General features: G+C 36.8%; 4 protein-coding genes and 1 non-coding gene across 5 annotated transcripts; 2 read left to right on the top strand and 3 right to left on the bottom strand.

The window, feature by feature from the left end:
• Positions 1 to 2048: 2048 nt before the first annotated feature.
• Positions 2049 to 5398, bottom strand: LOC131790366 (RNA-binding protein 8A-like). The gene is made up of 6 exons (XM_059107570.2): positions 5300 to 5398; positions 5152 to 5211; positions 4737 to 4814; positions 4119 to 4255; positions 3359 to 3492; positions 2049 to 2656 (listed from the first exon to the last, which is right to left on the bottom strand). Exons 1-6 carry the CDS (start codon positions 5361 to 5363, stop codon positions 2623 to 2625), a joined length of 507 nt encoding a protein of 168 aa, XP_058963553.1. The 5' UTR covers positions 5364 to 5398; the 3' UTR covers positions 2049 to 2622.
• Positions 5399 to 6303: 905 nt separating this feature from the next.
• LOC131790357 (uncharacterized) lies at positions 6304 to 8094 on the bottom strand. Its single transcript, XM_059107557.2, has one exon. It carries the CDS (start codon positions 8044 to 8046, stop codon positions 6487 to 6489), a length of 1560 nt encoding a protein of 519 aa, XP_058963540.2. The 5' UTR covers positions 8047 to 8094; the 3' UTR covers positions 6304 to 6486.
• A 49-nt stretch (positions 8095 to 8143) lies between these two features.
• On the top strand, positions 8144 to 13249 carry LOC131790358 (mitochondrial import inner membrane translocase subunit TIM44-like). Its single transcript, XM_059107558.2, has 16 exons — positions 8144 to 8192; positions 8311 to 8454; positions 8848 to 8949; positions 9116 to 9205; positions 9501 to 9581; positions 9747 to 9806; positions 10034 to 10123; positions 10361 to 10430; positions 10583 to 10655; positions 10892 to 10977; positions 11066 to 11158; positions 11457 to 11581; positions 11701 to 11751; positions 11934 to 12023; positions 12167 to 12277; positions 12469 to 13249. The coding sequence occupies exons 1-16, from the start codon at positions 8145 to 8147 to the stop codon at positions 12586 to 12588; spliced, it is 1434 nt and encodes a 477-aa protein (XP_058963541.1). The 5' UTR covers position 8144; the 3' UTR covers positions 12589 to 13249.
• Positions 13250 to 16071: 2822 nt separating this feature from the next.
• On the top strand, positions 16072 to 20742 carry LOC131790319 (uncharacterized). Its single transcript, XR_010716602.1, has 13 exons — positions 16072 to 16328; positions 16860 to 16976; positions 17080 to 17112; positions 17230 to 17256; positions 17473 to 17529; positions 17660 to 17767; positions 17989 to 18024; positions 18202 to 18314; positions 18424 to 18478; positions 18826 to 19006; positions 19481 to 19740; positions 20078 to 20184; positions 20520 to 20742. It is a non-coding gene; the product is annotated as an uncharacterized protein (transcript).
• A 524-nt stretch (positions 20743 to 21266) lies between these two features.
• On the bottom strand, positions 21267 to 23992 carry LOC136278862 (DNA-directed RNA polymerase III subunit RPC7-like). The gene is given in 8 exon segments (XM_066162018.1): positions 21267 to 21409; positions 21819 to 21932; positions 22575 to 22639; positions 22974 to 23039; positions 23149 to 23211; positions 23408 to 23537; positions 23868 to 23899; positions 23902 to 23992. Coding segments are annotated over 8 exon segments (648 nt in total). The 3' UTR covers positions 21267 to 21322.
• Between the last annotated feature and the right edge of the window lie 857 nt (positions 23993 to 24849).

Here is a 24849-nt window from a genome sequence, read left to right as displayed (position 1 = left end):
AATTAAGAGCATATACTTAGGGCTGAATTTAAGAGAAAGAGGAAGGAGACAGTTTCAGAGAGTGAAATAAACTGTTCTTGATCAGACTCCTGGTGCCTCCCGATTGCGCGCGGATGTTGGAGCTGGTCTACCCCAACAGTCCAATAATGGAAAACACGCCTGAAACTCTAGTATATCAAAGCGTTTTCATTCTCAATTCATTGTAATGGCGATCAAGAGTGCACAAAGAATGCGACAAGCCCTGCATTACAAGGATAACACGTTTTAGCGCTTATAATGCACAACAAGATCTTTCTAACTTTCATGGCATTGTATCGCTTCCATTATTTTATGCTAAGTATCTAAGTAGGTTTAATAAGAATTCCATTCAAACTAAAATATAATTATACTTTCCCAGTAACTTACTGGATCAGATCCTAGATTATGACAAACCGTTTTGCAAAATTTGGTGCAGAGCTATTGATAACAAAAACTTATCGCTGAAGAAAATAAAATTTCCAAAAAAGTCTCTTGGCACCTCCGAGCTTTAAACCAAAATACAAGCACACAGTACGTCATTAGCAAGCTGACTCAGCAATACTGTGACATCGAAAGTAAGACTTGGGAAAAGCCCTAATTAATGCAAACAGAATACTGACACTCAGTTTCATGGTTCAGTGATTTTCTGCGTATGCAGCAAGCTTATGTGGTTCCTCGTTAATAGTCAGAGTCTTTTGCTGAATCAAGGTCTTGTCTGCCACTTTTTAAAGTAATCTTAAAAGATTTCCCCATTGTGAATCCAGCTCACGCAAAGTGCTACTGAACGGCCGACCGTTAGTGGGCAATGAAATCGGCGAACCCTGAAAATCAGTAAAAGTAACAATAAAACATGATAGAACATTACTTTCTCTTGCCTTCTTCACTTGCCTTCTCTTATTTTCTCTTTTTGAACTTCGGCTTTTTTTAATACATCGGTCGGACTTGATTGAGCTTATTTAAAATTAGCTTTAACATAACCCCTTCTCTCCATACAGAACGAAAAGCCCCCATCTCCTACAATAACCTCGCTTGCATCAAGATGCTCTAAAATCCCTCTCTTTGATGAAGACATTGCATAAACCGAAACATTATTTTGGAAAACGAGAACAAGCGCAATGATTCTAAAAATTTTCAGTTATGCTCAGCTTAAAAACAAAGTAGCCCTAACCCTAAGCAAAAACTTGTTTTATCGAGTTCAAAACAAGCTCAACTAGTTTGACTAGACAACTTGACAATTAGACTGCCCTTAAGTCATTGTATCTGCTAGAGAAATTAGTACTTAAATCCTAAAGACGTTTACATCGAAATAGCTCTCCTGCCTCTGACCCGCCTTGCTCAAGACGGAAATAATTTTGGAGAAACCACAAAGAAAATATATATATTTTTAACACATTTGGCAGTAATGTCCCAATCTGATTGGTCAATTGGCCGTTGTCGATAAGAGTACAGACATCGCTGCTCGCGTCACCGTGTCATGCAATGTCTGTAATGGATGACTCGGAAATTTCGACGTCGATAGTGAGGTGAAAAACAAATCCACAGAGGTAAAAACCACATTCACGCAATCAATTTACAAGGAAATATGTAACAGTTTAAGAGGAGAGTTAACAATCAGATCTTGGGATTTAAATGATTAAGCCCCTGGAAAAAATACATGCTATTACTGCTATTGGTAAGTTTCCTCTTCGCCGGTGCGCGGTTTTTAAAGAACACAAACCCAACACTCGTCTGAACTCAGGAATCCAAAGAACATACGCAACAGGGTTGACAAACGAGTTGGACTAATCCAAAATGTTCACCATGTGATGAAACATCCAAGGCTATAAAGGCTGAGGAAATAAGGGAGGCTTTAGAGGAAACGGTATCAACGATCATGAAGAAAATAGAAAAGCTAATAATAACTCCCGACTTTGTAAATGAAATAGGACAACTTACAGAGCTCAATATGAGATCAACGAGGGCCAGATTAACAGCAAGAAATAAGGCTTTCTTACAAATTGTCTGCTTTTTTGTTTAGTTGCACAAATAGTTTAGTTTCCCAAATTAACTCCAAGAAATTTATTAAAAACTAAAAGCAGTGAATTCTCCAAGTAATTTACAATCTCTACGTAACCAGCATATATTTTATGTGAGAAGATTTACGACAGAAGATAATAAAATGCGTAGAGTAATTAACTGCAGTATGATACTTAACAATTTTATAACAAGCAATCAGAGCTAAAATACAGTTGGGTGTGAATAACAAGTTTCCATAAGACTCTTTTGTTTTTCATGCGCTCTACTGCACTTTCTTTATCCACCTTAGTTTGTGACTGCCATAGTCTGGCTTCAGAATCGAAGTTGAAGACATAACTAAAGGATAAACTTATATTTTGGTCACAGTGAGACAGAGTTAATAATGTTTCATGATATCAAAAAGCTTCAGTCCTTGTTCATGTACCTTAGTGATGATATTTTAAGCATCAAGATGTGCAACTCTAAATCAATATCCCTACTCAGTAGTAACATGTGAGAATCACATTTGTACAGTTGATACATTTGTTACAAAACACATGAGAAGAAAAACAAACTAATCAGTACTTTAGGTGGAAATTAAACAATGGTCTAGTATCTTCTTGTGTCTCTCCTTCTCCCAGATCTACAAAAAGAACAATACATCAGGAGTAAGTAAGCTTGAGAGACACTTTGATATATCCCTTAAAATCTAGTTATATATTCTGAATTTTGCAATGTATTTCATCAATCCTAGCGCTGACTGCTATTGACTCATATGCATATAAATTAGCCTTCCTTGGCTACAAGTACTTCTGCAAGCACCTCAGAGAATAATTATCATACCTGACAAAACAAAAACGGTCTATATAACCTTGTAAAAGGTTTTAGGCTCACTGATAAACAGGGCAGACTAAATTTGGGGGTGGGGAAGGGTAACAACTTTTGTCAAAAAACATTGTTCAATGAGTTGAAACAGAATACATTTTGGAAAAACAGTCCAAAGCCTTAAAAAAGTCTTCCATTTGCAGGTTTTGATTGCATGCTAGACAAACTGTTTGCACTAATTGCAATAGATACAATGCAGGATTTAATACTTAAATGGTGACATTAGCTGGGGAATACATGAACAGTGATCTCAACTTGATTCACAAAACAGTTCTATGATGTGCTTGTTCTAAATGAGAAACCCTTCTTAGAGAGCAGGTGCAATAGAAGAAACATGACAATGAAAAATTAGAGTATTTTTGTTTAGCTCAAAAGCACTTAGCCAATCATGTTAGCTTAACAATAGTTCATACTCTGAAATAGACACAGACAGTCATAGAAATCTAAAGTACTCATCTACCCTGCAGATTTTCTTGGCCCTCTCACAAATGCCCAATCCACAGATATTTTTTGCTCCAGAAGGTCTGACCCATTCAAGGCTTCCATTGCCGCTTCGGCTTCTTTGAATGTCTCGTATTCCACCAGTGCATAACCCTACAGTACAGTGAACAAGCTCATCTGTTAGTGACATACTCAACTTACCAAAGAAGTATATCCTTAGAGAATCTAACATCTCAGAGTAAAAAAGCAAAAGGGGTTTCAAGCCTCGCACCCAAATTTCTTGACATAAAATATTTGAGTAGTACGTGGAGTATAATAATCTACTTTTGTTTTAACCTTTTAACCTTTAAGAATGACTAACATCTTATTTCTCCTTCCAATTTCACCCAAATCACACAATAGGTCACAAGAATATAGGTAATGATCACCACCTAAAAAAGCTCTTGATTTTCATAGAAATTCTCCTTGTCAGTATCTGAGGAAATGCATAATGCAAATGGTAATTCAATGGCTTGGCAAGGATGGGGAGCCAAACAACCAAGGAAATCGATTTCAAAAAGGCACTGCACATAATTTGTCACCCTATCAACATGCCAACATTTGTCCAAATTCTCCCATGAAAGTTTCCAGCTCTTTGAACAAGACATTGGGGCTTAGCAAAAGCAGTGGTAATTTAATTCAAATGAAACAGTATGGACATTATAATATGCATATTGATATCAGAGAGTAAAGGATTAATTGCACTAACTGTTTGTACTCCATAACACTCTTTGATTTACCTTCAGAAAGCCAGTTCTTCTATCCAAATTGGCATGAAGATTTTTTATTTCTCCATATTCAGAGAATAAGTCATGAATGTCATCTTCTTGAGCTTCTTCGTGAACATTGGTAACAAACAGAATCCAACCTTCAACAGCTGAAATAAACAGCAAACTTGTAGAATCCTTTAATTTTCTTTTTCATAGTTTGCTTAATTAGATATATTTGTTGAAGGTTCCAAGATAAAGAAATTTTAAGTAAAAATATATACAACATTCTAAATTATGCTGAACATGGGCCAGGACTGAACATAGCAACAAGATATATTTGTTGTTTGCTGAATCAAAAACTTTATATGTCTCTATTCATATGTCTGTGAAGTCTCTGCAAACTAATCACAAACTTTTAAGTGCTCCAATGTGATTAATATTGCTCATTCAGGGCAGAGTGCAGTTGGAAATGATTGAAAACCCCATTCTGTAAGCAACTTTATAATTTGATAAGTTTATTATTTTGTTCCCATAGTTTTGAGCATTCTTATGCATACTTGGAGTGGTAGGTTGACAGTTGCTGAGTCAAGTTTCTTTTAGAAATTCATTAAACTAATCAGATATGGTTAAAAAAAAAAGAAAACATACATCGTGCTGGGCCTGTTCCACTAGCCTCATCAGTTTCCATGGATTCATACTGTTCTTGGGCACGTGAGGATGAATCACCTGGAATATTTGACCACAAGATAAGTCAGCAATGCATGGACCTTAATCCAGTAAGGCTGTGTTAGCGGTGAGTTGTACAGGACAAAATATCTCGGCTCAATGTGCCAAATAGCAGTTTCTCTCCCCCTCAAAAGGAAGTTTTCTTTCAGTTGATTGGGTCTTCGATCGATCCTTAGACATAATGACTGTACATTTTGACGCCTTAACTGAGTCCCAGTGAGCTTATCGCGAACCAGAATCGAACCTCTCAAATACTACGAAGTGTTATTTGATTTACTTGACATTCACCACGGCTCAAACCTTAACGTTACTGATCGAAAAGTTTTTCTTTACGTACTCGCTTTGAATCCTCTTCCTTTGCGCTTTGTGACAGTAGACTTCAATCTCTGAATTCCGTCTGCAAAGCAGCACAAATCATAACAAAATTACTTTGAAACTCGCATAACCTTAATATTATTTCTTGCTGATGTCATAAAAGCTCTTACCATCGCCTTCGTCTTCTGAAAAACCACCTTTGTCTTCCACATCCACATCAAGAACATCCGCCATTTTGCTTTCAAGCGTGGTCTCAAGTTGACAAACGCATGCTCAGCGGATGATAACGCACGCTAGTCAGTTTAGGGTAACGCGGGCCCACCAATGAAACTGACTTCCCTGTTAGAAATGAGACGCTTTCTGTCATATTTAATTCTTTTTTTTACTGTGTGACGAGATTATGAAGAGCCTTTTTCTCATTTAAATCTTTTTTGAGACCAGTGGAACTGGAAGGGCACTGGCACGAAAGCTTAAGGGAATGGGGAGAGAAGAGATACAACATTCATGGGGGTGTGAAGTGGGAAGGAAATACCATTATCTGGGAGTCTCCCGGATACAGAGCGAATCTCCCGGTCTCCCATATGGTTCACCAAATCTCCTGTGTGAAAGGGATGAACAAGCTTTTAAAGATTATGCTCCACTGTAGACTAACATTGTATCCCCAGATTTACCCAAATCAAACCAATATTGGTTTTTCAAACTTGTCTTACCATTTCTTACAGCATTTTCATGCAACCACATCTTGACAGACACTCAAACATAGCCATCTCTGTAATTTGGGAAGGGAGATCCATTTTATTGGGGTGGGGGGGGAACCATTTTTTAAAGTTGGGGGGAGGGGTGGTGCTGAGTTGATGCTGTAGTAGCATAAAGGAAAAATCCAGATTTCATATCTCCACAGGTTGGCATCTGTAAAATACTGAATTGTGAACCTTGATTAGACTTCAGTTGGCCTTTGTGTCTGGTGAAAAAAGATGGGACATAGGGCTTATTGGTAAAGGAAGCTGGAGAGCAGGATGAGTAAGAGAGGTTTCAAGCCATGTCTCCTGACTTAGTACAGGTCCTTTTGCAGCATTGTGATAAAAGTTATAAACAGTACTGTTGTTGCATTTTTGCACAACACTTTTCAAATAAAGTTACAACTCACAAGATATTTTGACAGAAATTCCTATTTTTCTTCAGAATGATCTACTGTAGTACATCTTTTCTTTTGTTTTAGTAGTTATTGTATTAAATAACAAGTTCATAAAGATCATAGTTCACAAGCAGCTAGGAGAAGGAGAAGTGCAGTTTTAATGATAATGGTTAAAAAATTAGTCCATGAAATAACAATAGTGACAATGTCCCTGCTTCAGAATCAAGCATCGCTGTCTTCATCATTGTCATTTGAAGCGTAGAGTGTCTGATTTCTCCTCATAATTTTCAAAACCTTTTTTTGAGGTTCTAAACGTGAACTGTCATGAGTTACCTCCTCATGCTCACAATTTCTACCCTCAGTGTGAGGAGAGTCATCTTCACACAATGCATAGTGCTCTTCACTTTTAGTAAAAATATTCACAGGCTTTGGAAGTTCCAAAAGAGACCTGTTTTGATTCAGTTTGTTCACATCAGGAGTTGGAACAATACTGACAACAGATGAATCAATGTTGGGTTCTGCTTCAGTCACATCAACTTCATCATCATCAACGATAATTTCATCAGGATTACCAAGAAAGGTGGAGTTATTTTCATCTCCATCACTTAGCTCTATTTCTTCGGGATTGGGGCAAGGAGTAACAGACTTTTCAGAACAGCAGGGATTGTTAATTCCAAGTTTAGCACAAAAAGTCTCAGTTTGAGGGTTCATAACAGCCAGTATTTGAGCCATGTAAACCTTTTTTGGTTTATCTGGATTGTATGGAGTGGTAGTTATCTCAAAATTGTCTGTAATCTTTGGTGGGCTTCCAAATGTTTTAACAACTTCATCAACCATCTGACCATCAGGTATGTATTGTGATATTTGTTCTGCATTTGGTATAAATGTTGTCCTTGGTGTTGAATTGTTAAGGGAACTTGTAAGCTTTGTTATTGCAAGCCATTCAGGATCATAAGTCAGCTCTAGGGGTGCTTGCGAAGGACCAACATCAATCACCTGCAGAAACTCTCGTCTTGGAAGGCATTTATCAAGGGCAAGAAACTTGGTGAATTTGAATCCTTCTTGGGATTCATGTGGTACTAAGGCTGGAAACTTTGTGTGCAGGTGTGCTGAAAACCAGTATGTTGGCTTCAGTGAAGTCAGTAACTCTGCTGCTGGAGGACTTCCCAATGTGTTGCTCTCAATCTCTGGTTTAAGAAAGTCCTTAAACCTGTATAATTCTTGAAGGTTTCCATGGTGATAAACTCCTTGAGGCCAGTCATGTGACAGGAAAATATCAATTGGCTGTGAAATAAGTTTCAACATGAAGACATCAAAACTTCTAATGTGATATGCACTGCGAACAGTGGAATCGTTGTATGGTGGCCTCTCAAAATGTCCTTTGTTGTAATCATGACTTTTGTAGATGCCTGACAGACCACCAATTCTCATACCACCGAAGTTGACCACCCCAGCATACCCCAGATAGTAGATATTTTGGGCTACCCACCCTCCATAAGGTAGTTCCCACAAATGATTGGCAGCCTCATGATTCCCTCCTATGAAGATTGTAAGTACAGGGGCCTTCTTCTCTCCGGAATAGTACTTGTAAAATGTTTGCATATGCCGATACTTTGGAGGGACTGCCATGCAAGAAAGATCATCTTCATTACGAACAGCTTGAAAATCTCCACAGCACAACAGCAGGTCAACTTTGATGTCTTCCTTCTTTTCCAGGTGTGCAATGGTTTCGTAAATCTTGTCCAATTCACCATGACAGCAACCTTCAACAGCGATCTTCATTTTAAGGGATTTTTGATCAAGCAGCAATTTTTATAACGCCACGAGCTCAAATCCTTCGGCACATGAGCCCGCATTAGGTTGCACTTGAGCATTCGCGCATGCTTCGATGTTTCCTCGAGTTGTCACGAAATTTAAAGATGGCGCAGGTTAGTGATGAAATACTTAAGTTTTATTTCCTTAGATTGTCTCCTTTCCTCTACAAGCTTCATCACCCTAGCGGAAGATAAGCTAAAAATTCTGCTTTTGATTCTTGTTTTGCTACAGCAAATGTTACTCGGAAGGTACGTCTGTCAAAGTTGTCGTAACTTTGCGCGTGTTGGTCTGTTAGATACACGTGCAAATCAATATCTTGTGAGTTCTTCCATTCTTCCAAGTAGACTTCGACAAGGAGAATGCAACTCTCAACAGGTACTGTTTTTCAGTGTAGTATTTGTGTGTTGTAGCGCATTAAGTTAGCGCCACAGTCCTTTGGAAGTGTAACGTTGCTAGCTAGTAGATTAGGCGATTATATAACTATGATCATCAGGTATTTCACGATAAATTAATTACTTGCTGCCTTGAACGACTGATTTTGAAGTTGTATGTAAATTGTATAAATCTTCATGGTTTTTTTTTCAAGACATCTGGTGTGACATGACAATTTCACACACATGATATGAGAACTAATCTCTCTAGTTGACAGTCAATGAGAATTTTTAATTTCTATCGAGACAATACATTAAGACTGTTTGGTGAATGTGCTAAAAGATTGTTCCTTGGAGTGAAAGAGGTGATGATGGTGTTGATGCCTTTACATCACAGATCAGATGGTATGCTTACAGAAGACCAGACCAACAACCTGGGTTAATTGGAAGGTTTATAGAAAATATCAAGGAAGGCTTTGAGAGAAACAAAGAAATGCAGGTTTGTTCAAAGAATGTGTTCAGTCAAAGTTATCAAATATATGTTCATATAGTAAGAATCATTTCAAAGTTTGAGTTTGTTTTCAGTGTGTCAAATTTGTAAATTTGTATACAGTGAATATTACTTAAGACGAAAATGAAAGATTGGTTTTTTTTTCATCATGTAGGAAAATATTAGAAAATTTCAAGCAGAAACAAAAAAATATGAGCAGACAGAGACATTGTCAGGGAGAGTCAAGCTTGTCAATAAGATTAAGGTGAGTCTTAAGGTGTACTTTTTAAACAGAGGATTATGCCACAAACTGCACCACTTGAAGTAACCTAAATGTAATTTACAGCTCCATTGTAAGTGAGGTAATCTGAATAAGGGTAGTCCTTAAGAGCACTGTTCATGATGCTCTGACTGACTATCCATCTACCAGCTAAGAAGTCATTGTTTATGTGATAAAAGTAACTGTTACTTAAAGGTTCAACCTTTTTACTATATTACATTATGCAATCTATAAAAAGTTGAATGTGATGACAAGAATGTGTGGCATTTGTCATTCCTAGGATAATGTGTCATCGGCATCAATGAAAACTTCAGCAGTTGTGAAGAGCTTTTCAGGAGCATTTTCAACAAAAGTCTCAAAGGTTTGTTTGTACACCAGTGTGTATTTATTGGCAGGGTTTGATTGGAGAGAATTCGTTGGTTCAACTTGATATGTGTTGTTACCTAGAGAAATGTCTCATCATTTGATAAGTTATTTAATAATATGTATATAAAAATGACCTAAGTGTTAAAATTGGTTTCGTCAGGCATACGATGAAGCAACATCAAGTGAAGCATTTAAAAAGGGAATTGAGGTCACTGAAGAGGTATGTGGAGTAAAAAGGAAAAACAACAACCACAATAACTGGAAATACTAGAAATGATTGATCATCAGTCAGAGGCTTACTTATTAGTGAGCAACATTTTGAGTGATTGTTAGGCAGACTGACCAACTGACAGATTCACTGACCATTTGAATAAGCAGGTACCAAACCAGACATGATTGGAGCATGAATCTTGTATACGATTGTAATATATGGTTCTTGTTTTTTAGTTTGCAAAATCTGCTAAGGAAGCTGCTTCAAAGGTCCAAGAACAGAGTGAAATCCTTGGAAAAACAGAAGCATTTAAGGCTGTGTCCACTGTGAGTAAACTGCATAGGTAGCAGTTTTATTGTCTTCAGAGGGATTTACTTCTCATAATATAAAGTACTGTACCACTTTCTGTAATTTGTGACTCTTTTTGGTGAGATGGCTTAAAAACCTCAGAATATTACTTCAGAGATAACCTTGTTTGGAAATTTAGATGAACTTAAAATTTATCTTTAACTTGCTGTTATTTCAGTATTTGCCTCTGTCGAATCTTTCCCACCTCTTTGCAGGGTTTTAAAACTTTCAAGCATGAGGTTCTTGATGAAGAACTTGAAAAATCAAAGCCATATAGAACACCAGGTTTGAGAAACTATGCTATCATTGTAATCAGTGCACTGGTCAAGCTGATGAAGCTTGGCAGACTGTGCTGTGTACATACACCTTTTTTCTTTCTTTTTGGGGTAATATTCATATGACTAATATTTATATGTATTTTTTCATGGATTATTAAGAGAAACTAAGACGGCGTACTGAACAGGAAGAAGGAGGTGTCATGAAGAAAGAGAGGAGAATTGAAGCAAATGAGTAGGTATCTATGTATTCATAGGCAGCTGTTGAAAACACAATTTGATCAAATATTATTTGGTTTTTTACACGAAACTTCCATTTAATTTCCATACAACAATTTACAGAGATGATCAAACTAAGGAACAAGCTGTTGTGAAAGTTGTTGTGTTTCTTTTGCAGCGGCGTCTATAAAAAACAGATGATTATTGTTATTAATAATGGTAATTACTAATAACAATTGTCATACCTTGCAGGGATGCAACAGGAGTGGTGCTTCACAAGGATTCAAAATGGTACCAGCAGTGGAAAGAATTTAAAGACAACAATCCTGTTGTGACAGGTAACATCCTTCATACCTCCTCATGATGTAGTGTTGAGATTTTTAAGCTGTCAAATATAATGTGATTATATTATTGGTCTCTCATCAGGGCTTTTTAATCTTAAAACAAAATATGATGAAAGTGACAATGTGGCTGTGAGAGCATCAAGAGTTGTGACAGATAAGCTGCAAGACATTTTTAGTAAGTAAACAGTATTAACACACTTGTCCACAAAGGAAAAGTGCATAGTAAAGAAGGCTTGTTAGCCAGTGAATACTTTCTCTCTCCTTCTGTTCAAATGATGTTGCACCAGAATTAGTAACAAAAAATTTTAAAGAAGTATTGATGGTTATGACTAGGATAAGGATCATGATGGTACTGATTGATTTTGAATAGTTTTCATGTGGATAATAACAAAGATAAATTGTATTAATAGCAACTTTAAATAGTAAAGTTTTCATGTTTTTAATAAGTTCTCAATAATTTCCCAATTTTTCAGGTGATGTATTTTCCCAGTCGGATACAGCAAAAACAATGGCTGAAATAACAAGAATTGATCCACAGTTTAACAAAGACAGCTTCCTAAAAGAGTGTGAATTTGAAATCATTCCATCAGTTCTTGAGGTAATTGATCAGATGGCTTTTGTAGTGAGAAAATGTGTTACTTGCTTATAAACATGGTTTCATGTCATATTTTTACATACAATTATAAAAAATATTGTTTTATCTCTTTTGTTTCCAAGGCTTTCTTAAAAGGTGACCTGGAAATATTAAAAGACTGGTGCCATGAACCGGTAAGTTATTTATCAACTCCTCGGATAAAAACTGTAGTAGATGATAATTTTATGACACTGTAAAACCAAGCCTTTGTTCTGAATTCTGAGCAATCATACTTGCAGCAATTAAAACACCCTTTGTATACTGTTAGGTGTCTCAAAGAAGTCTAAAACCTAAGAAAATTTTGTTTTTTGTCCAGGCGTACAATGTCTTAGCTGCACAGATTGAGCAAACTAAACAACTGGGACAGAAATTGGAAGCAAAAATCCTTGATGTCAGAGATGTTGATGTAAGTAGTGAAGTGTGTGTCAATTTTGTTACTCTAGTGACATGTTTAGTTGTTAATATGTCTGTGGCTGAGAGATTGATAAAGATGAGTATTTTACCAAGAAGCAAAGCCCTGATAATCGTAACTCTACATTACATTCTTAGGTGGCAATGGCCAAAGTCATGGAGCAAGGACCAGTCTTAGTTCTCACCTTTATGGTTCAGCAAATAATGATCCTTAAAGATGCTGTTGGCAATATTATTGAAGGTGGTGAGGTAAGAAATCTTTCTTAAACAGTTTCATTGTCTATAGTGGCATTACAAGCACAAGCTGTGCATCGAAGTCTCTCAAGGGGTATCTGTTGATGGATCTAGTAAGTAAAAGTTGAAAGTGAGGAGTGGAAATATTCATAAGGTTTTATTTGGTGTAGGGTATAAATTATTGATTGTTGTTTCTCTTTTTGTAGGATAACATTGAAAATGTAAGCTATGTGTGGGCACTGTGTCGTGATCAGAGCATATTGGATCACAGATCTGCGTGGAGGGTGTTAGAGTTTGGAATTCAGAACAGCAGCTCTTATCTTTGACAAGCCCAAAATTGAAGAATGGGGAACTTCCATTTTCTTTTAATTCAATTGTACAAAATATTGAAAAACAAAAACCATTGACAACTTTGTCCTCTTATTTGCCTGTTGCTGTGTGTCTTTATTACATGATTTTATTAAAAATATTTGCTAACATATTGCATCACCATGTATCTCGTGTTATTTTGCATGGACACTGTTGTGATAATGATCTTCCATCTAGTAGTGGTCTTCTATGTTGCTCAACCAATTTTTAGTGAGCAGAGATTATTTAAGGCTCAATTTCACCTGCTCTTCAAGACTGGAGAAACAAATTTAAGTAACAGGAATCAATTATTTTAATCAGCAAGAATACAGTACCTGTGGTAAGCTTCAGTTTGGTTGTCTATCAAATTGTTGATTTGTAAATATAATGCACAGTTGGACAGTTTTTATGAGGAATTGACTATTATACTTTGGTGCTTCCAGTTTGGCATACATTATGCCTGATGATGTTGAATGCATTCTTATGTTCACAATTATTGTAATATCTAGATTAATGATACTACTAGTAGGATTTGTGACCAATTTGGGTAGAGTTAATTTATGAAAGCAGATATGAATGCCACTGAAATAAACATTGTTTGTCTTGGTTTACCATCATCTGAGGCACAATGTATTTGAAGTTGTGTTGTGAATTTTGTGAACCAAATGTAATGATAAAATGTTTTCTTGAAGGTACCTAGACCTCCTAGTTGAGCCAATTTGATTATTTTAAGAACGGTGTAAGAATTTGAATCAGGGTAAGGATGATGAGGTGAGGGGATGAGAATGGGAGGGGAGGGAGAAGGAAAAACATTTTCAGCTCTTTAATTTGTATTTACCTATGGTGCGATCGATTTTAAATGTTTAATCTTGAACGTGTAGCACCAGATTCGTCTGAATTTACCTTTTTTCCCCCAAAATGTCACGCAACGAGCTATCCACCGTATCGAGTGCAAAAAGTACTATGGGCCTCATCTGGGTGAGGGAACCGTGGGAGAGCTGGATCTCAATTTGGAAGTTACAACTTAATTTACATTACACTCTTACTTGTGCTTACTCCTGTGTTGCAAGTTGAAAAGAACAGTGAACTTGGCAAGAAACCTTTCAAACCTCTTTCCGACGAGCCTCTATTTGTGCGCGAGCTGACGTCACGTGACGGTTCTTCCCTGGTCGCGGCTTAGTCTTTCAGTATTTGCACTTTGGTCTTGGTATAATATCGTGCGAAGACATGGTCAGTCAAATTATTAAGAAAACTGTCACGGGGCTTCTTGTGATTGCTTTCTGCCTCGCAGGCATCGCGAAAATCACAGACAAACTTTCTCCTAAAGTCCACCACCAAATGGTAAGCAGGCTCGATCCTTAAGTTTCAGGTGCTGATTGTTAAAATTTAAGTTATCTTGCGTTTACAGGGAATACAGTTTAGTTAAAACTCACACCTTATGCTTTAATGTCTTCTTGTTTTATTGCTACGTATTAATTTACCACTTACCCTCGTCTTTACCGTCTTGTTGATGTTGAGTAGCCCTTTCTGCTTTCATTAAAATTGTTATTCCACGACCCGAACAGCGATCACGCGAATCTCAGACAATCCCCTTGAGTTGTTTTGGTTTTGATAAGCACTATACCAGCTCTTCAGGAGCAGTTTTGCTATCGTGGAAGTCTGTTGTTTCCAAAACTTACACAAGAGTACAAGTTGATATTTAGCAGTGAATAACTGATTTCTGATATCGCTTTTCGTTTGTTTACATTAATTAAACTTAGCCCTTGCAAAATACAAAGCGTATTACTTCTTCAGCTTGTGTTTAATGTACACGCTTTGTTGTTCACCCCTCTTTTCCTTGATTGCACATAACTGGTTCTCTTAATCATGCAGGGTTTTCATGTCAAATGTTTAAAAAAATCAGTAATCAGGATTAGCAAACAGCAGGAGGGGGGGTCTTGATCCTGTTTCACGCTTGAATTTACAGCTGACGTTCACACAGTTTTTCATGCGCCACTCATTTTAAAAGGAAAACTTCTGATTGCACCTTATCTTGTAATCCTGTAAAATCACATGTCACATGTCCCTAGCTCTAACATTAAACCTTTTGTCATGTATAAACCCTTTGCAGCCCAATTCAGGTAACTTTAAATGAAATAACTTCATTTGCTCTGATGAAGGGCTAATGCTCAAAATGGCAGGTTTGAAACTCTCAACAGCGGCTAAGTTACGTTATCAACTCAGTTGGTCAGACCAAATCACCTCATTAACCCCAATTCAGGTGGCTCAAAGAGATATCAAATTGGGGGGTAGGGTCATTAATCTTCTGGAATGCCTCTAATGGGTTAGTTGTTATGTTTCTTTGGAGAACATGGTATTTATGACAGTGTTTTCTTTCAACTCACCAGAAACGTGATTTTGCTGACCTGGCAAAGGTAAATCCTTTGAAGGTGTGGTTTCATCATGATGTAAACTCAGACATGTATTGTCTTGTTATTGGCTACCTGGAAGTAATCTGTGCTCTTGTTCTGTATTCTGCACCAAGGCCTTTAAAGTTTTTAGGCATAGTAATTCTTTTAATCATCATGGCAATGATAATGCAGGGACTCTATTGGCTGGGAAAACCTGCTGTTGTTTTTGTACCTGGAGCAGTTTCCTCAATCCTGCTTGTAATCAATTTCATAACACTGTTAGCAGAGGCTCCACCAAAGCAGAAAAAGAGAGAGTGATTCACAAATGTTGAATGTGTCCTTATCATGGCCTAATCATTTTGCTAGAGGAGATCAAATGCTCTAGGACACATCTGTCTATCTGTCCAAAACCTGTAAAAATTAATTTTTTTGCATAGGAGTGAGGGATCATTTCCTGATCAGTACCTGGTATTCAAACCACTTTTTGCATGAATGCAACTTTGTATGTAATGACTAAATTACTACATCCTTTAAGCTCCTGTGATTTTCTGCTGAAGAAAAGTGAACTGTTTTTTACCAAGAGAGAACAAACTAAACTGATTGCTATGGTATGTCGAATCCTTTGAAGATTTATCCATTTGCTTATATCCTTGTGAATTAGAACTAAGAGTGAGACCTGCAGACAAGTTCAGCGTAGTTGCTGGTTTTGGATTATTTTTTCATACTGCAATAAAGAACATAACTTTTGTTTACGAGTTTTTCCTTATTTTATGTGGCGCTCTCCCCTCCTCCTTCCTCAGTCAAATTCAAGGCCCCACGGATATAAGTGCACTCAAATCTCAGCTGCAGTAGTTTTCATACCGGAATCTTGCGGCATGACGAAAATATTTTTATTTATTTGCGAATTCCTATCCTTGGTAGCCGAAGTCACGCAATTTCGTTCCCGCATCAATTTGGGGCTTCTTTGCACGCGAATTGCGCGCGAGAATGTCTGTTATCTATCCACCCGAATATAATTCTCTAATTGTGCCAAAGTAAACCATCGTACAGTTCATTTGGCAGCTCAAAAAATCCTGACTTGTTTATTTTGGAAGCAGAGATGTCTCGGAGGATATCCTTTAATCCTTTTTGACCCGTCAATCTTTGCCAGTGGGGACAGGTCAAATTTCGTGTTTCCTGCTGTGAAAACGAAATACCGTAAGAACGCCCCTGGATTGCAGCTGTCTGTTACAAATCGAGCTAAAATCGGTCGCGATTATGGCTAATAAACTTTTCCCTGTCGTATTTGTTTACATGGCAATCTGTTGTTTGGCAGAAAACAACGAAAGGTAAGTTAAGATTTCACTTGTATGACATGTGAATGACGCCTGCTCTTGAGATCTACAGACAGCTTTGTCTGCTTTGTGCCAGGTGTACTGTTGTAGCTAATTGCAGGTTTAAGTAGGTTAAGTATTATGCAAATCTTCGTTTACCTTGACGCATAATAAACGAAGTGGGCGTTCATGATCAGAATAGCGTTGTTCACAAACTCCATATTTATTAACATGATAACTTCCTATCGTACTACATGTAGCTTGCTCTTTCAGTAATGGAACCACACAACTGTGAACGGAAACTTTTCGTAGTCATTCAGAACAGTGAGGAATGTACTATTAGGAAAGTGGTCGAGTGGATGAAGGCTAAAGCGAAAAAGGACAAAAAAAAAACTCTCCTCATACCAGTAAGAAATAAATATGCCCGCACAGTGTGGGAAAAAAATATAGACAAATTACTGTTGTTTCCACATAACTTAATCTCCAGGGCACAATCTTGTTTATTATAATAGATGTGACTTTTCTTCATTTCGTTCACTGTCTTAGGAATCCTCCAAAAATAGTTACTAAAGATGGCAGCCTGGTTTTAAAAGCTGGTGAAGAAGGTGATATCATTTTTGAACCAGGTCAGGGAAAACAAGTCTTCATTGGAAAAATGCACTGGTAAGTAATGATCTTTCTCTTGGTAACCTTAGATTTTTGCCGTCCTACTTTAGTAGCTAATCTATCTGAGTACTTATAATTTTTTTTTGTCATCTTTTGGTAGAATATGTCTGGAGTCTCTGTTGCTAAAGGAGAGGTATTTTGACAATTTTACTCCAAAATTTGGTGTTTTTTAATAATGAATAACGACTTAAATTACATAAGATTAGCAGTATAATATTATTACTAACTCAAAACTGTTTGAATTTTTAAGAAAGGGGATCAAGGAGGTCAAGGACCTGTGAGTAACATAATTCATTAAAACTATAACTTGATTTTAAAATTAATTTCTTCATGTTCAATGATTAGTTAGTGACACTCATTATTCCAAAATAAGTGTTAATTACATAAAACGTTTGAAAGTCTAAAAAGTGGGAAAACATTACATCATTGTGTAAATTAATATTAATAGTAGTCACTTAAATTATTCATTGTGGTATAATTTTCTCAACTGTAGGCAGGTGGTAAAGGAGAAAAAGGAGAAACAGGGCCACCAGGACAAACAACATTTATGGTAATCATCATCATTATTGTCAATGTCATCAATCACATTGTATGGTTGATTTTTAACACTGGAAACTGTTGATAGTTTGGATTGCATAACAACAGATCCCTTCACAAGTTTGCATGTCTTTATAAATCAGAATGGAACTGCAAACATGACTGGGCTTCCTGGACAAAAAGGAGAACAGGGAGACGAGGGAATAAAAGGCAAGACAGGAAATCCAGGTCTAAATGGGACCAAAGGGCAGGTAATGAATCAATTTTATATCACCTCAGTTTACAAAAATTGTAAATTGAATATATTGACCCGTTTGTTGACAAAAAAGAATATAGAAAATATTTAGGATTAGATTCAATCAATGTCTCAACAGAATTAGTGTGATTCACTATCTACTTGTATTTAATGCACCCCTTATGACTTTAAGTTTCTGGTTTTTTCTTTTTAATTATTTTAAATTTTTCTACCCAGAAAGGTGAACCAGGCATTCAAGGAGTACCAGGGAAGGTATAAGGTTTACTTCATGCAAAATTGTCGATTTTAATTTTTTATTTAATTAAAAGTTCTCCTAACTTGCATGCAGGGAAATGTAATGCAAACACTAATAAGAGTGGTGTGTTGAAGTAGTGTGAACATGAAAAATCATCTGGAAGTAAACTGTTGGTATATACACTTTTTGGATAGAATGGGTCTGAAGGGATTCAGGGTGCTACTGGTACAAAAGGAACAAAAGGAGAACCTGGACAGCATGGCCCACCAGGGTCATTATTGAACACCTCGAATCAGACCACTTTGAGGTAGGTCCTTTTACTGATAAGTGTGGATGAAATATCATCACAACATAATTAGTCTTTATTATTCTCTGGTGGAACCATGTGATGTTTGTTGTCTCTGTATCCTTTTCAGATGTGAAAATGCAAGTGATCATGGCTCAGTTAGGTTTATATCAGGATTTCTTCAGGTAGTTACTGAATGTTTTTTCATTAACTCAAAATAACAAATAATCTGATTTATAAATTGATGGGTCCAGTCAAGTAGTTGCAGACCATAAGAGATTTAGGTGAATAGAACACGAATTTTTTTTTTAATGTTTTTTTTTTTAATATTACCAGTACCGGTACTTCTCTTCTCTGGTCTTGGCCAAAAAATTAAACGGCATCCATGATTGTATGATCAAAATTAGGAATATATATCAGTCATAAAAGGTTAATTACAGAATATTTCTGAAAGTGAAGTAAGTGTAGTGACCTCTTAAGGACAAAATATAATTTGGCAAAATTCACTAACAATCACTCAAACATGCTGTAGGTTTGCACTAAACTAGGCTGGCAGAAGCTGGTATATCAGGGAGGTGTGTGTGAAGGGCTGAATGTACCACAGATAAACCATGAAGCTTTTAAAAGCTCAACATTTGGCCTGCTGTTACAGTTTAATGGAAATCTGGATGTAAATCTCAGTCCTAACACAACCTTAAATAATATCACTACAGGTAAATCTAATGGTAAAAACATATCCTTCAATTCTGTGCAGTAAGATGTAAGTTGTGAAGACCTTACATGACTCTTCAGTGATTAGAACCCAGGAAGCGCATAAAGAGGTGTTTGCTAGCAAGTGTAATAGATACTATGTAAGTTCTGTTACATTGCAAATGTTCTCTACTTTTGTTAAAATAACTGACTTCCTAAAAGTGACTGGCTTATAACTTCTCCTTCCTTCTCACAGTATCACCCTTGAATCACCAATTTAAGCAGCTTCTGATTGTCAAACAACTTCTCCTGACAGAACCATAAGAAATGTAAAGAGATCAGTGTGAAGAATATGAATACTAAATTAATGACAATGTGAAAGGTTCAGTAATCAACATACAAAAAAATGCAAAATGGTAATGGATTTCAATTAAAATAAATATGGAATTACTGTAACACATCATTTAGGATAAAGACATCTATATCTCTAATCTTAGAGTACCTAGGTAATGCTGGAGGGCAAAACATCACTCAATATATCACCAGTGTAATGGGTCAAGCAGTATGGCTCAAAGGCCTGGAATACATCAATTTACATGGCATCCCAGTGGATTTCTGGAGTGGTGATGAATGGTCTGTTATGGCCTTACTTAGGTCTCACGATGATGGCATTCTAGGAATTAACAAAGAGGTTCTTGTACTTGGAGATGGAGAAGCAGCAAAAAATAAGGGCTTTCACCTCGGATTGAAAAACAAGGTATAATCTGACAGCCACACCTCTTTGCAACAGCAAAGTAGCCGTTTTGAGTGAAACCTCTATTGTTTTTTTCTCATGTTGATGTTATGCCAAGTGGGCAAAGATACATGAATAAAAAAGAACCATAACTAGTAGGCTCACCATGAAAGATATCCACGAATTAACCCTCAAGATAAATAATGTTTGTTTTAAAATTGCCATTAGAAAGCTTCTCTGTGTAAAATGATGACCAAGAGGAAGGTTTCAGATTCCTTTACTATTTGCTTTGTGACTTAAATTTGCCCAATTGAAAAAAAAATGTATTTTTTTTCTTTTGTTAATGGATTGCACTCTCCAGAATGTTGTGTTTGGATTCTATACAAATGACCTTATGGGAAAAGATGCACTTGAATATGGAAGATGGTACCACATCACATGGACTTGGACTAAAGCTAATGGAATGCGGTGAGATAGATGCTCTATGCTCACTTTATAAACACTTTGTCACGTGACAACTACTTGTTCTCTTCCTTCCTTTCCTCTTTCCTCTTTTTTAGTATGCTGGGCTGTGCAGCTTTTCTGGCCCCTGCTTGTACAGTGGGCAAGGCCCTCATGGCAGAATTTTCTTTACAGGAATTCTTTTCATTAAAAGCAAGCGAGAGCCAAATTGGTCAATTGATAATTATTTATATTTGTTTATTATACCAGAAAGTCCTTGTCAAGTCTACAAGAAAAGGAACTTGTTTTAACTGAGAAATAACTATTAATTTTAGTTACACCAATCTTGTTAATCTCCTCAGAAAAATATTTGTCAATGGTAAAAAAGACAACTCTGTGGAAGGGGGAAGTTCCTATGATGGAATGAGTGGAAAAACTCAAATTGGAACATGGTGGAGTGGAAATAATGGATTGAAAACCAATGTAGAGATTGACAATCTCTATATAATTGACAAAGCAATTCAGTACTCTCCTACAGACCAGCAGCTGTGTTATGCAAGGGCAATCAACTTGAACACGCCGTAGAACTCTGAATGCCAAATAGCATCAAAGACAAAAGGTGTAAGAAAAAATTAGTGAGTTCAGTCATCACTTTTCCACAACATAGGCAAGATCAATGCTTCTCCTTTCCTTTTATCAGATGATTTGTTTTTTAAAAGACATTTCCATCAGTTCTTTATCATTGGTTTTCATACATTCAACCACCTTTTATTTGCCATAGTCCAAAATCTTCTGGTGCATTGTACGCAAATTGTATACTTGGTATTCGTGACTTTCCTTCTTCTTTATAAAGATTGCCATCTATCATTTTCTGATTGATCATTAAGATACTGTGCAGTCATTGAGCCATGTAAAAATGAATCCTCAGAAAGGGATAGAAGACTTTTTTATGTGAAAGAGCAGTAGTAACACAATACCAACTGTGCTTTTCCTTCACTTGATTTCCAGTTGAGCCCATTGTCAATCCTTTGTCGAGTCATTTGTGAAGATGCATGCCTCTCCCTCCTGGCCTCTTTTTAATCTATTACAATCTCAATTGGCTGGACAGGTCAGCTAAACAAGCTGTCCCCAATTGCTTTCTTCTTTCACTTCATGATGTTAAGCATCAGTAGATTGGCCCTTCATCCATGTCATCATCATCCATAAAGGCATCTTCATCATCATCAAAGTGTGACACCAAGTAATCATTTTCCTGCAAGATTTAGAAAATGTAAAACCCAGTCAGTCAGTGGTATCTACTTGAGATATGGCTCAGTATGTTTTATTAAAGGGGTGTGTACTACACTTCTTTGAGAAGTGAACTCTTCAGGCAGATATTTAGTTTTGTTCAAGCTTGCATCAGCTATTGCTTGGCAAAGTGTGTTCATTAAGCATTTAAATCAGAGAATTCTACACCCTCTATTAGTAAGTAGAACCATCAGACTAAATTTCAATGGCCTAAGCTATGTTTTATTCAGATGTGGAAATAAACCTGTTCCTTAACATTTTTCTCCTCCTACCACTATCTTTTCATGAAAACCCATACCATCCAAAAATGATTTTTTGTTATGGTGAAGATAAAAGAAAACAAATATGCTTCAAGTGTTGATTATTTTTTTTACCTCTTCCTGTTCTTCTTCGTCATATTCCAGTTCTTCCTCGCCACTTTCTCCTTCTGTTCCTTCTTCCTCTTGATCATTAGCTTGATCATTATCACCCTCTTTCTGGACCATTTCCTGGAGAGGCAATGTAGATGCAGAATCAATTAAATCACCATAACTTTACCTCCCCCCCCCCTAACAAATTGGTGAAATTTCCTTCCAATAAGCAATGTTTATGTGGCATAAGTACTGCATGGTGAGTCTATTTGCCCAATAACAATAATCACCTGCCATGAAAGCAGAAGGTAACTTTTTGAATTAATTAATATATAGATTTAGCCAAGCCTAAAAGTGGACCTTGCATTTTTTTTCCCGCATGTCTCAAGGGCACAACGCCTTGCCCTGGCCAGGACTAGAACCTGTATCATCCGACTCAGAGCCCAGTGCACTGACCACTGGGCTACTGAACAAAGCTGTGGTGTTGGCATGCCTACGGTACAGTTGACCACGCATGTTAAAAGTAGCACCTTGTATGGGCGTATGGTCATACATCCAAATTTTTTCAGCTTGATGGGTTACTACTATTTTGTATAATTATGGGGCTATGCTCTGCAAGCTCCGCTATAATAATTTTTAAAAATGGAACCATTTTTTACCGTGAGTCTAGATAACACTTTATCCTCTTAAATGTTTCCATTCAGTTCTAAATGCTAAGAACCAGGTATACAAATAAGTCAACAAACACACAGAAGAATTTATATTTTAAATTTTTGGTACCTCAAGCTGCTTCAAAGCCTCCACACCAACACTATTCTTTTTAACTGGTTTGCCAATTCTTGGTCCTTCCACAAAGGTAAAAAAAAAAAAATCCCATAGAGATGTTTCTTTTAAATCAGTCATATTTTTACTACCAATAACATATAAATTGAATGCTTTTCAATATCATAGAAAGTGAAGTGAAAAGGTGTTGAGAATCAGTGTCATCAAAAGTTAAAGATGTTTAGATGTACAGCTTAAGTCTTTTTCTTGACCAACAACAAAGGATTGGTTCACGAGTGAGAAAATTAAATCCCAGATCTTGGAAGTGAAGAGAAAATAATGAGAGGAAAGGGCTGGCATAAGTGAGGAATGGCTAATTTGAGGACTGTTTCTGATTAGGATTTAAATTATTCATACTTGCATTGCTAGGATTCCTGTGTTTTTTCACTCTTATTTTTAACTCATTTGGAAATAATCTCCAGTCTGGAATGAAAGAGACAAATTTTGTTGATGATCATATATTTCCAAAATAAATATTCTTGTATACTTGCATGCACCATTAAACCTAAAACCCTATGAAAATTGCCTTTACCTGGTTGCCACTCTAATTCTTCCTTTTTCTTTTCTCTGTATCTGTCTGAAAACCTCTCAATATCTGATGTGGAAAAAGAAAAACGCCAGAAACCTATTATTTTTTGTAAAAAAAGATCTGAAATTCAGATTGGACAATTTTAAACAGCCAAAGAGACAATCATGTTTCCGAGCTCATTTGATGGAGTGTTTTATTCCAAATCTGCTTATGATTTTTACTGAATAAAAAAGGAGCGAAATTCGAAAAAACTGCCTCTTACCTTTGGACTTAATTTCTGCTTTCACGAAATAAGGTAGTGCACGCATACACCCTCTTAATTCTTGTTTCAATGCAAGCATGTATTCATCGGCATCTGTCTGTCTTAAGGGCAATGGTTTGACATCTAAAGGCTAAAATATTCAGAGATCAGGTGATATAGGTATCGTTGTCATCATCATCATCATCGTCATCATCATCGTCATTCATCACAGCGTTCGGCCGGGAAAATAGAGCAAGTCAAGGAAATGGTAAAAATAAGAGAAATAGGCAGCTGTGTAGTATATTGCAGACTAAGTGTGGGGCCAGCGAGATGGAAGTGAATGGGATTGGAGAGTGTGTCTGACGCAGACCTTACAAATGGCCTCGATAACCATTCCTTACCAATACAAGAGCCCGAACCCCGTTATGATTGAATTAATTATCGGTGTAATTTCAATGTAAGAAAGACACAACAAATTCACAAACGGGTAAAGTGGAGGAGGCTGTTGTATGTAGCGGGTAAAGCTTCCCCACGCTTAAAGCCAATGACTCCTACGTCAAAGGAAAATCCTCGTCCTCTGCCTCTTCCTCGACCTCGACCCGCCATCTTGGAAGAGGCTTGGATGAGAGACTGGGTACGAATTTTGCTTTATTCCTTCTCAGTTTTCAGCCGGTCACACTTGTCAACATGGCCGTAGAGAAAGCCACGGTTTTAGTAAAAGGTGAGGCACATGTTATGATTTGCTACCAGAGCGATCGTTTTTCCCACTTAAAAATGGCTTCGCAAAGGTATGTGTACTAGAATTCTGTATGAAGCCTGCTGATTAGCATACAGGTATTTAATAAAAGCAAATGAAAACTAAAAAGGACTTGGACTGGGACAAATACTTCTTTCAGAATAGTGTGGGGTTATGCAGATACCCTTTCCGGGCTATTTTTTGCTACCAGGTTACGATTACTCGTATGACATTATATAGTTGGGATTTTGAAAAAATTGGTGGTGACCTATGGATTTAATTGATAATCGCTGGCCGACTCGGAATAGAAGGGTTATGTAAATATTCGGGTTCAGGATAATGCGTGCAAAAACATTTTGCGGATGTTAAGATAGATCCATTTAAAAAATTGAATTTATTTACAAGAGCTTTGGCTTATTGAAGGAAATTTTTAAAGTATGGTGTCTACCCAGAATCTCTCCAAAGTTAGGGCCTCATGTTAGTAAACAGTGTGGCACTTTTATTTTACTAATAAGGGTCACTATCATTTTGTGTTTCTATTATCTGGCAGGGTTTGGTCCATTTGGTTTGCATCAAGTTAATACCAGTTGGGAGGCTGTCAAGGTACACCAGGATGCTTTTAATGCTCCTTTTTATCATACTGTTATTATTCCTATACTTACATATAGTTTATGTGATTTTGGCCATATTCAGACTGTGACAGTAGAGATCTCCATGTTCAGTAAAT

The sequence above is a fragment of the Pocillopora verrucosa genome, unplaced genomic scaffold (assembly GCF_036669915.1).
Source record: "Pocillopora verrucosa isolate sample1 unplaced genomic scaffold, ASM3666991v2 scaffold_92, whole genome shotgun sequence".
NCBI lineage: Eukaryota > Metazoa > Cnidaria > Anthozoa > Scleractinia > Pocilloporidae > Pocillopora > Pocillopora verrucosa.
This window is presented reverse-complemented; position numbering and strand designations above follow the sequence as displayed.